Source organism: Trichoplax adhaerens, genomic scaffold (genome assembly GCF_000150275.1).
Source record: "Trichoplax adhaerens TRIADscaffold_15 genomic scaffold, whole genome shotgun sequence".
NCBI classification, from domain to species: Eukaryota; Metazoa; Placozoa; class Uniplacotomia; order Trichoplacea; family Trichoplacidae; genus Trichoplax; species Trichoplax adhaerens.
Window position 1 is genome coordinate 935,535 of NW_002060957.1, and position 12,782 is coordinate 948,316.

General features: G+C 34.6%; 3 protein-coding genes across 3 annotated transcripts; 2 read left to right on the plus strand and 1 right to left on the minus strand.

The window, feature by feature from the left end:
• Positions 1–1,733: 1,733 nt before the first annotated feature.
• TRIADDRAFT_64275 (expressed hypothetical protein) lies at positions 1,734–5,259 on the plus strand (the record flags this gene model as incomplete). Its single annotated transcript, XM_002116343.1, has 10 exons — positions 1,734–1,817; positions 2,225–2,256; positions 3,252–3,311; positions 3,733–3,781; positions 3,992–4,050; positions 4,252–4,310; positions 4,468–4,603; positions 4,711–4,771; positions 4,907–5,013; positions 5,094–5,259. 10 exons carry the CDS (start codon positions 1,734–1,736, stop codon positions 5,155–5,157), a joined length of 711 nt encoding a protein of 236 aa, XP_002116379.1. The 3' UTR covers positions 5,158–5,259.
• A 958-nt stretch (positions 5,260–6,217) lies between these two features.
• Positions 6,218–6,820, minus strand: TRIADDRAFT_30907 (uncharacterized protein; the record flags this gene model as incomplete). Its single annotated transcript, XM_002116438.1, has 1 exon — positions 6,218–6,820. The coding sequence occupies one exon, from the start codon at positions 6,818–6,820 to the stop codon at positions 6,218–6,220; it is 603 nt and encodes a 200-aa protein (XP_002116474.1).
• A 921-nt stretch (positions 6,821–7,741) lies between these two features.
• On the plus strand, positions 7,742–9,633 carry TRIADDRAFT_30981 (uncharacterized protein; the record flags this gene model as incomplete). Its single annotated transcript, XM_002116344.1, has 4 exons — positions 7,742–7,873; positions 8,418–8,703; positions 8,843–9,246; positions 9,382–9,633. The coding sequence occupies 4 exons, from the start codon at positions 7,742–7,744 to the stop codon at positions 9,631–9,633; spliced, it is 1,074 nt and encodes a 357-aa protein (XP_002116380.1).
• Positions 9,634–12,782: the final 3,149 nt, after the last annotated feature.

The window sequence follows — 12,782 nt, forward strand, 5'->3', positions numbered from 1 at the left end:
TATACTTTTAGTTCATTTTTGACTTTAATAGAAGTATTTCTTGTACTTGAGGGTCTGCATCTGCTCGATTCGCAGCCCTATAACAATTACTATATCATGGTGCAATCACTGTTCTCTACGTATTAGCTTATATAGTGTAACATGAAGAAATCTTTGCTGGATACAGAAATGAAATATGGCTATCTTGTATATATTACATGTAATAATATCAGTCTCACCAAATTATTTTAAAATGGCAACATTTTTAGTCTACTCGAATTGTGAAAACTTTTATGATGTGCTTTATTTTATATTCAAAATTGAAAATTTCTCTACCCTCTTCATATCATTCATCGCCGTCATTTGACAGTATAAATCAAATGGCTATTAAAATTATGGTGAATATAATAACAAGAAAAATTTCTAACTTGATCTTCAATAGTTTATGCTAATTAGACTGCCCTCGAACAAGGCGATAGTAATTTTATACTAGCACATGTAATAATTAAGTCGTAGACTATTTGTATGACTATTTCTACTTCATCAATAAAGCTCTTATTAATTCCTAGCCAAGTTGTTAGTAAATTTCTACTTCTCTAGCAATGCTATAATTGCCAGACAGAAATGGATAATCTTTACTATGCCTGTTATAATTATAATATACTGATTACAACTGGGAATCTAGATTGAATAATAATATTAATAAGCCATCTAATATCGTTTCAATCAAGAATATCGAAAATTTAACATTGGCTTTGCAGTATTAATGCATGCATCTACAAAAGGTATTAACAAACTAGAAAGTACCATCTAATTTTTATACGCGTGTTATTTAATATTACAGTAAATGAGTCGATACAAACAGAAACTGCATAGTTTATTCTTAGATAATACCAAGAATTGAAGGTTTTATTAATTATGTTAAATCATTTACACGAATATCCAGCATCGTCTAAATTGCTTATGAAATTATATCAATTCTGCAATGCAATTATATAACTAAAATTTGGCTTAATACCGTTATTGAATAAATGTTACATTGTCTAATAAATCATTCACTAAATACTTGAGAAGTTAAAACCTAAATAAGATGCAGTTACAGGATTCAGTCTGAAAACGTTAATCTGGACAGGCAGATAAATCCACGATAGTTAATACCCGTACGCGTATGTTTCTGCAGCACTAGATAGTTATAGAACATACATATTGCAAAAGGAATAGTATTATACTTTAATCTTAATTTTAATTATATAACCATACATGTAGATCTAGAATTATGCTATATCAGAGATATATCTTAGTTCAATCTACATTACTACTTTTAGCCATTCAAGATTTAATTCAATGCTTATTTAGGTATGTCCAATGTCATCGCAAATGGCTACAGGAAAATCTTCAACAGTGGGTGCAGCACCATTCTAATGGTGATTACTATGGTTGGTTCCGTCAGTACAGTACCGTCCGATCCATGAAACCCAGTATATAGTACTGTACATACTACTGTACAGTACAGTACTGTACTGTACTGTACTACCATGGCAACAAGACAGACCCTGTGCAAAGAGAGACATGTGTACTGGCGTAGCCCTAGACGTAGGTTCGACTCAGGAGCGAGCCATAACAAGAAAGATGCAAAACACTGTTGAATCTTTCTCAAGTCTACTCTAGGCAGCCGAGCGAGAGGGTGGACCATCGAATTATTGTACTGTATGCTGACAGTGGACACAGATATAGTAGACTACTGATCAGCCAAGATGCAGAATGTGCAACAACCCAAAAAAAGGAAATTATCCGACGAGATCATTGCGGAAGATGAAGATTATCAACGTGATCCTGAGGTAATTTTTAACCATGATAGCACAACCTGTTGAGATGATCATTGCATGAAATTGTGGAAATAGTCCATCAAGCGCATCCAATCGTGGAAAGACTACGAAAAGTTAGGCCATCAACACTGCTCGTTTCTGCTATTGACAGTAGAGTACCATATCGGTTTGATGCAACAACATTTAAAATGGATTTATCTGGATAGTGCTGATGTAGTTGAATTGAATTTTATGCATTGCCTTTTACTCTTCTAGCCTTAAGCACCGTAGTACATGTGTACAGTACAACAGCAGAAGGGTACTGCTGTAGTCAGCTTCGTTATTCCATGACAGCTCTAGTTATGATGGCATAGATTATTCATGATTTGATTGTGTGCCCTTGTTAATCACGATCATCATTCTTTTCTCTTGCCTTTTAGCATCCGCGAAACTTAATACCTGAGATTTGCAGGTGCTGTATTGCAAAGTTAATTCATTGTTTGATATTCTGTCAGAAGCGGTGTTCATCCTTGGGCTTCTTTGTATAATAACATTGCCCTAACGATTCATGGATAGTCTTTAAAATTGTGTTTTATCAGCAATGGACCATCAGTTATAATTCTTATTGCACTTTGACATTCTTGAAGTACATGAGTCCCGTAGGCAATGTAGAATCCTGTAGTTTTCGTGCTATGGGACTTAACGTAGATTGTATTTTTTTACTTTGTGCATAACAACATTGGATAATATCGCCCTTCAACGCCGTACTGTACATCTACTGCAAATGAATATCCGATTAATAGCTACAATAATAATAATATGAGTGGACAAACATTCCGATCAGTATTGTCTCGAATATTTTGGTCCAATTAACGCGTCTTCAGTACAGCACTGCAGTATGAAAGAAATCAAAAGATAAAACTACGTTATTAATAGAAATGCGCTCAAGAGAAACAAATTAGCAATAAGATTATGAATTTCCACTAACTTTTAAGCGTATCGAAGCAGGCATACACACTATGCATTCTTATGACAGTAACTTGCGTTACTACTAGGTGCCTTATACTCTGTTTGTAAATGCCTGGTTTCAATCATAATGTTGTCGCCATTACAAATAAGCTTGTCTTTACATAGTGGGTAAAATTAGAAAACCTTTGCTGCAATTGTAAAGAAAATAATACATGCGTAATAGCTGTAGTATAGTCAAAGTTCCTAGATTACATTGGAGCATGCAGCAGGTAGAGTACTTCATCCAAAGCTTCACCAGATTATACCATTATTGAGTATCACCCTTTATTACTCTGAGAAATAATTGAGACATATCATAAAGGAAATAATTATTTGCTAGGTATACTGTATACTGTAATAATCGAACTACACAATAACATCTCGCTTGCTGAATTTGTTCTACAGTAGCAGCTTTACAGCTCTAACGATTGGCCATTTGCCTTCAATTGTTTCTTACAGGTTATTATACAGTCAGGAAGCAATGACGGGCTCTGGTGGTGCCATAAGCATGAGAAGAAAGTAAGTAGAAACTTCGTGGTTTATAGCAATTAGTGTCTATATATTACTTGATTCGTAGACGTCAGTGAAGTCTGCTATGAAAGGCATTATTTTGCTTTGTTGACCCTATCACGACCTGCTTGCATCCATGTACTTTATAGTAAGTTTTGTTTCGTAGCTATATTGGCGTTATGACTTTGACAAACTAGTTAACTGTAACTTTGCCCATACCTACATTAATTGACTTGCCAGTTTAAATTATAAAGGTTAGTAAATGCAAATTTATTAATCGAGCATCTAGACAGTGCAATCTTAACGCTCCTGAAAGCTTTTACACAAAAGTTATGCCACAATCATTGTACTGATAATCTTAACTTTAAACCCCTTAACAATTCGCCATGATTGATCCAACTAACGGTTGCTGCTCTACTACTGCATAAAGCGATAAAATCTATGTTGCCCCTTCTGGCGTCCAAAAGGAACGTTTGCAGGTACTATTTTAGGCCGTAATGAATACTATTGCCAAAGCTATCGTAGCATTGTAACTGTTAAAATTGACTAGTACATCTCTGCGATTATATACTGTATACAAACAAGTTTTAGCATGGAATAGGCCTATGCCGATTTCATGGTAGGGATCTTGTTTGATGATGCGATGATAGGATTGCTTGTTGCCTAATTTTATTCACCAATTTATCTAGCCCGAGGATATGTTTGTAATAAACGACGATGGCGATACACTTAAGCTACCGCTAAATGGGTAAGTACTTCATTATATTTGCCTGAAAGTGGTGTATTAGTAGTTTATTACAATTAGTTTTTACTTTAATGTCGCTATAAATTATGGCTAGTCATTTTCAGGAGATTTGACAACATGAATGAATCCCATTTCTGAGTAGATTGTGCGGTATTATCCAAAACTGTAATTATTTACAACTAAATCAGTTTTTGGGTATTTCAGGAAAATATGCAGAATGAGCCAGTGTACTCCACTCTTTTTGACCATTTATCGACTGCGAGGTACTGCGGTATTGCTAGAAAAATTAATTGTAAATATGCGGTATATTCCGATGTACTAAGTTTATTATTTTATTATAATACGATATTATAATATTCAATTGTCAGTGCCTTCTGTATGTATTCATCACTACTCAACTCCTGATTCAATATTTATTAGGATCTGAATGCGTCATACATTCACATTCCAAGAGGGCGGTTTTGGCAACAATCATTTCGTCAGGAAATGAATTTCGTATTAGTGATCTGCAAATGATTAAGGGTATCTATAAGCGAACCGAAAATAGAAATTATAGGTATGTAGTATTCATTTATTCTATTGGCTAGTAATTTTTGTGCCTGCTTATTAATTTGATAGGGCAATGCAGTTTATCATTTTAAAGGTATAGGTATTTTTTTTCAGATTTGGTGAAGAAGTTGTAATACCTATCATTGAAAATACTCCTACCGACCCGGAACTACAGGTAGTCATCATGCTAGGATGTAGTTATATAACATATATTAGAATTTTATTGTAATATAGATCAATTTGTTTCTAATTCTTACGTCAGTATCAATTACTGTATGATATAATTGTCATGAATTGACCCAATTGCTAGGAAAATTTAGTCAAAGCAATGGAGAATTATCCAGATACCTGCTGCGTTCTCATACGTAGACATGGACTATACATATGGGGAACTACTTGGCAGCAGGCAAAACTAATGTAAGAAATGAGCCTTACTTTGTTAATATTGATAATAGTCACCTTATATAACAGATTCTTTGCTAATTAATGTTTCATAGGTATGAATGCTACGAATATTTGTTTGACATAGCAATTCAACTAAAACAGCTTGGGATGAATTAGTGAAAACTGATTACAGAGGTCACTATTGCTATATTTTTGCTTGTCATAGGACTGTATTATTGTAATTGCTGGAGCTGATGATATACTGCTCCACAGTTATTTAGACGTTGAAGGTTAACAAAGAAAATAACATTTTATTCGGCATATCAGCGAAAAATACAATATAGTATAAGGAGTTTTTTCACTATGCCTCGGTTTTAAATTCTTCAAAGGAACTGAGAATACTTAACTAAGATATTACAGATAGCCCACTTTTCTTGTCGACTGATATACTCAAATTGAACATTCTACTCTTACTTCTCATAATCGTTCAACAGTAAATGGATTGGGCATAGCTTATCAAATAAAAGATTGAAAAAATTGATTATCTTTCTTGTTTGTATGTATATATCAAGATATAATCATGTCTAATCATTATTCAAATATTATTAAAGGCGACTTTTTCTTATGATACACATGCATGCATAACACTGATGTACGCAGTATTACAACATGAAAGTTGAAATAACCATGCAGAACATACTAATCAACGTACAAGGGGGTAACGTTGAAAGATTTCGTAACGACAAAAACATAGTCAATACTGTACGAGGCATGGTAAAACTTTCAACTTACAGTTTTTGATTACACTACACACACACTAATTTGATGCTAATTCTTTAGTATGATTTACAGATATTCAGTTGAGATAGGTACAAATAGTGTAGTTAGGTAGGCGAGATTTACAGCATAGGGTAAAATTTCGCTTAACAGCATTCATCGTAATCGGGTGAACTAGTATGAGTTCTTCTAATAATTATAGTGTTGTATGGATGAAAAGTTACAAGAGTTGGGATATCCAAGATTTTACATACTGCAGATTCTAAATTTCGTAGATACACTGCATTCAAATACTAAAGTACCTTATAACTATATAGAATTTATTCTCGATATACGTCGTCCACTTGAAATGTTGAATACAGACAGACGTTCATATTGCTATCTAATAGCATCAGTATTATCATTTAACGTTCAAATGAAACTGTTCATGATGATTGCAATAGAGGCTGGCAAATGGCAATCAGTGTAATGATTCCATGACTTTTCGAGCTTCCTTTAATTCCCTAATAAGTTCACGAAGTCCTTCTCGATCGGTCGTGAAAGCAGCAGACTTGACCTCATCATTGCTATCAGTAGCGGTATAATTTAATTTTAAATGAAATTCTGGTTGATCAACTTGTTGCTGTACACTCGAACTCATAACGTAATCGACGCGCCAATCGCATGACTTAAACTTGGATAATCGTAAGGAAGTGTCTTGCAATACTTGACGTAATTTTTCCACGTTATCGTGGTATGCCCGACATAATCCTGTAGCATGTTCTTTCGGCAAACCTAACTGTTGCAATTCATTGCATAATGCATCACTTTCCATATTATATTTAGCAGCATTGCATAAGATAAAATGAGACGTTGCAATACTCCCTTTAATATCAGATAAATCAAATTTAGCATCGGCTGTCAACTTGTATACTTTATCATAATTTAATTCTCCTTCTAACATGCATTTGATGACCTGAGTGATGAGAAGTTTCATCTTAACCGAAGACATCTTGGATAGATTGGTAATTTCGGCTAATACCCAATCAGGACAGTCTAAATCTCCACAAAATTTAAATTTCATCTTGCCTTAGTCTGGTAAAAGTTGATCAGTACGATAAAATGGACTTTATTCTAACGATTCGATAGGTAAGAATGCAATCAATAAGTCAAAGGGGCTAAAAAATTGCAATTTTCCTCTCCGCAATGGTGGTCAGCAATCGCCAATATTCTAGTGGAAGTAATTTGGTAGTAATTTGGTCAAGGACTGCTACATTCTATAGAATACGCTGGAATCGACAGTACTGACACCATCCAGTATGGCCAGCGCACTATGGAATCGAGCAATCCACTAGGGTAGATGGATTGCAGCTCGACGCCCGATGAAAAGAAGTGGCGGTGGGTGTGGCCGCAAGCCTTCTCGACTCTCAATGCACCATCTACCTGTATTTGTATAGGATTATCAGCGCTGTATGGGACGTCATATAGTCATCGACCATGATGGAGATCGATCGCCAATTTCTTGTTGTCATGGAAACAACTAGATTGAAAATGAATGCAGGTATCAAAGTATAGTCCCTAGCATGCTATTTTGTATCACTTATTTCTTCCTTTGGAAACATTGTATCAAAGCATTCCGACCTCTCCGTAGCAGAGCTTGGCGGCCTAATTGCAAAGTGTTGTGCAATATGTTGTCGTTAGTTTGATAGCTATCGTAGGGATGAAATAGCTGTTAGTGCTATAGCAATTTGAGTAGATTGTAGCCATTTGTAGGACGTAGCACTAGTGAGCTTTTTAGTGACCACTTTCAAGTCTGCAGCAACAACAGGTAGCTGGTTGCACCTTTACTCCACGCTTGCAGTATACAAAATTCGTCCAACCGCTGCTGCTGCTGATCAATTCAGGAAGAATTGGACTTTGGAGATTGTCAACAGTTAATTTCTGATATTGGATCTTCCAATAGCATATCAAATTGTCGTCTATTGGCTGTTTTCTCATCTCGATCATGAATAAATTAGTTCCTTCTGTTGTTCGTCTTATTTCCAGTGGCCAAGTGATTCATTCCATCCAGTCTGTTATCAAAGAATTAATTGAGAATTCTTTAGATGCAGGTGCAACCAGCATCGATATCAAACTTGTAAGTTGATTTACTGTCTTAAAAATCTGGAAGTGATGAATTTTCTGTATTGGGGATAGTGAGTCGATCATGTCTTACGTGCAGTACGTTACATTAGTCTAACCAAGCTTGCATTGGAGTCTATTTACTGTAAATGGGATAATCAATGTGGTCAATAATGTCCTTAATGTCAATAATACACTCGATAGTGGACTTTAGTTGTGTTGGTTTTATTGAATGCTATGAAATAATATAATATTATACGTCTGTATTTGGAATCCTAGTCGTTGTAGCAGTTAAAACAGATCCCTATCCACCATTAATAGTAAACATCGCATCATATTTTTATGATGCTGTAGACCTAATAAGTTTGCCAGACTACAAGTCGATTGTTGTTGTCATCTCGTAATCTAGCTTTTTTTTATATACTGCAATAAGTTGGATATCAAATTGGATTTGCAATACGGATAGACGTATACTATTGCAGTTGCGAGTTCTTAATACGAGTAGTATTAAAATTTTTGTTCTCTTCTTACAACCTGAATTCGCTCTTGCAATAAAACAGGAAAATTTCGGATTAGACAAAATCGAGATACGCGATAATGGCTGCGGAATACCAGCAACAGAGACTGCTTACATGGGCCAAAAGCATTATACATCCAAGCTGAGAGATATGCAGGATTTAAGCTCGATAATGACCTACGGATTTCGCGGTGAAGCATTGAGCTCTTTATGTGCTGTAAGTGATGTTTCAATTGTGACTAAGACTCAAACTGACAACGTTAGCACATTTTACGAGCTCCATTATGATGGCACGATAAAGAAAAGCAAGCCATCTCATTACGGTCAAGGTACATTGAATATATATATATCAGCTAGGAAATAAGACTATTGTAATTTCATTTTCACCGTATGACTGGCTGAATGATAATTGTAATATTTCTGATGTTTGTAACCGTTTTATGTATCAAATATTGTCCTTTATAACAGGTACATCGATCATTGCGTGCAACTTATTTAAGAGTTTGCCAGTTAGGAGACAGGTATATAAAACCAACAAAAAGTGCAAAGAAGAATTAAAACGAATAGAGGATTTAATCATTTCTTATGCCATTATCAAACCGACCGTTCGATTCTGTCTTAAACACAATAAAAGTGTAATATGGCAAAAATGCCAGGTAGCTGATATTGGCTCTGCCATATCGGTCGCATTTGGACGTGCCGTCTTTTCTGAAATGATCACGATCAATTACAAGGGCGAAGATCCAGCGTTTTCTCTTCGTGGATATATTCCCAAAAATTACTCCAATGATGAGCTAACTGGTAGATCGAATAGTGATCGTTGTTTTATTTATATCAATCAGCGACCTGTAATGTTTAAAGGTGTCTTGCAGGTGTGTCCTTAGTTTGTACATGGAATAGTTACGGTATAAAATCTATCTCTAGTAGTTAAATTAATAAATACAATTAACATAGGTGATATGAACTTAACTGTTATTGTTACATTCTTTAAAATGCTTTACATTCAGGCCATCAAACACCATTACCTTGCATGCCAAAAAGGACAAATTAATAAATGGCCAATCGCTATTCTTGACTTTACTATTGATTCGAAATTGGTCGATGTTAATGTAGAATCGAGTAAAACTCAGGTTTATCTTAGCTTTAAGGTATATCAATTCCAATTCCCCTTATTTATCGAATTATATAATACTATTGATTACTTAATGTTGACATTGAAGTTAAAATCATCGAGGATTTCAATCCTATTTTTTGTATGACACTCTCTAGGACGAATTAATAGCATCATTTAATGATCACTTAGATTCCTTAGCTCCATCAGAGCATCAATGCAGCGATCCGTAAGAAACTTTATATGTTTTCATTATTTTCCATTATAAGTCTGAGAAAATTCAAATTGTTCTATTTTAATAGACCTCAAAAATTAGAACTGGCAACGAAAGCTCCTGATGTTTCGGTATCAAATGAATCTTCAGTTATTAAAGAATCAGTGAGCAACCATTGCTACGATCAGATTTCGTATGATGGTAAATCAGTTGAAACTCCTCATGAAGTATCAAAAGCTCATAATACAGTACAAGCATTTGATATCAATAGTACATCATATGAAAATACTACGCATGCAATGGAATGTACGGATGATCATGATGGCCAAAATAATGATAATGCCACCACCGCAAAGATTGGAGATGAAAATATCATCATATCGGTGCAAGAGTCTGCTACAACTGATAGCAAACATGAATTACCTGAATCTTCAAAGGTAGATACTGAAGATTTAATCATGGAAATTGCTGAAGATGATGGCTTTGCTGGTACCGTAGATCATGATAATTCCTTAAATAAAAATGAATCGATCCCTATTTGTGATAATCATGCAAAAACAACAATTCAGGATAACAATAAAAATGAAGGTATGGTAAATTGACAGTGCATTGTTGATATACGCTTACTGTATTACATAGTCCTATTGCTCTCAAGAAACTGACAACAAGCTGACGTGGTTATAATAGTAGATGATGTGGAACGAGTAATTTTACCGGAAAATATCGATCTAGCTAGTTGGAGTAAAGGTAAAGGTTTAGAAGAAAGGACTCTGGAGGTACGTAATACCAATAATGTTTGTATAGATGTGACTGTCTCATAATTTTAGTTAACTCATATCGGTTCACTACTTTTACTTATGATTCTAGTTTCATAATTAATACGTCATTTTGTTTAAGCCGGTTAGTATCTTAGTTCCAATGCGCGGCCCAGAAAATGCTCCAGATACACCACTGGGTGTTGACATGCTTTCAACTCCTGATAAAATAAATGTAAATGCATATCTCTGAAATTCTATTTTTCATCGTTGCAGTTGTCCGTATAAACGTGTTGTTTGCAATTTTTACTAGGACAATGAACCCAATAATAAAGTTTTAGCATCGGACTTACGAAATAAACATGATGACTTGATTATAAAAGGTCTGGCACATGTCAAAAGTGTACATAATTGCAGTAAATACGATTTTAGAATACTATTAGCGTAGAAACACGACATTATAATGACTTAATTTAAATTTAAATTTCGCCATTATTGTAATTTTTCTAACGTGGGTTCCATGATTAATTGAATGCAACTCTTAGAAACTTCGGCCAAATCAAACTCAGAACTACAACAATTGAGTGGCATGATCCAGGATAGATGGAAAGCATTGACATCAGGAGAATTATGTAAATCGAAGAAATCATCAAAAGGGAGAAATTTAAGGTAGTTTTAATTGTGGTATACATAGAAATATGCCAGTTATGTACAGTCAATGCCAATAATGCTAGAAAATGTAAAAGCTTATCACAGCTAAGTGCTTTTATTAAATTTTGCAATTAGTCCTTTTCCAAAGAGACCGGCAAGCCGAGAAAATAACAAACTTTCTGAGGTATATTACTTAGCCTATTTTTAAGGTTACCTTTAAGATTATTTTTGTAGATTAATTGACTGTCATCTGCCATGGTCTAATGCGACATCTAATACCCATATACCGGATTCTAACATGTACTAGATTCTATAAAGTAGTAAGATGTTATTTTATGTATTCTATTTTTTAATTTTATAGGTTTCAAGCCCATCTGTACTCAACTTTTTCACTCCTAATACAACTCGAAGCACAAATAGCTTATCTGAGGAATCAGATGGAGAGCAAGATGAAACTATTGTTTACAACTTTGAACTAATGAAAGCTAATTATGAAAAATTGCGGTATTACAATTTCTAGCTCATTAGTGTTGTGCATTTTTTCACATTATTGCTTCAGCTGAACGTTTGCTTATATGCGCTTTAGGAAGAGTCCATTAGATGAGAATACTGAGATGATTGGCCCAATTGATTCTACTAAGCTTTGGCTATTGCGTCAAAAGAATGAAGTGCTAGTTGCGGATCCTTACAAGTATGTTGTTTGGAATTTTTATGAATCGAAATTGAAATGTTTAAACCTTGTTAGTGTAGTAATTTGAGCTTATTTCTTGTTAGAATTGAAGAAAGATTTGTTTATGAAAAGTTTATGGCTGAACATCGCTTACCTATCGTTGTGCTAAGTAGATCAATCACATTAACGGAAGGGTAAGTAATAGAGGTAGGTATTGTGTGAATCTGCGAGATTCTTTTTGCATACAGGATATGGTCTTTCACCCTCATCTATAAAAGGATTGTTTTGATGCAGTATTCATTCGCATCTTTCTTCCTCATGTTAGCTACACTTGATTAGTAATCAATTTCTTGCGATCCTTACAGAATGATTGGTGACCCACTGTTATGTTCGATCTTATGGAATATGTCCAATCAGCATAATCCCCCAGATAAGCATAGGTAAGCCATAACGGAAATATAAATCTTACGCTTTTTGTGCCGAATTTATGGTGCATTTGTGAAAGTCAATGCATTTCTTATGCTGTCTATTTGTATCAAAGTTATTATCAGGATGAGCGACTAGTTGCCAACGGATTTCTAATCAGACGTGATATAGGTAAATTTAGATCAATGTATGACATGCATATATAAGTTGGGGTTGGCTGCTTATGAAATATTGTGCATTTCTCTTAGAAATTGATTATCCATATTTTGAAATTGTTTCCATGACACGTAACATCTATAACTATGGAATAGCAGATCTGAAAGAAATTCTAGGTTGCTACTTTGACAGTTATTTTTGTTTACTGTTTTCTGTTTTAAGAGGTAAACTAACATCGTTTGTTTGTATAGAGTGTATTGCAAATGTTGAAGGCGACCTGTCAAATGTTTGCAAATTATCACAATGCAGGCCGGCTAAAGTCGTTTCTTATTTTCGAGTGAGTACCATACTAAGTATAATAGTTTAGACTTTTTATAATAAAGTATTCGCAAAATTTGGAAGCTTGTTGGTGCATTAATTAAGCA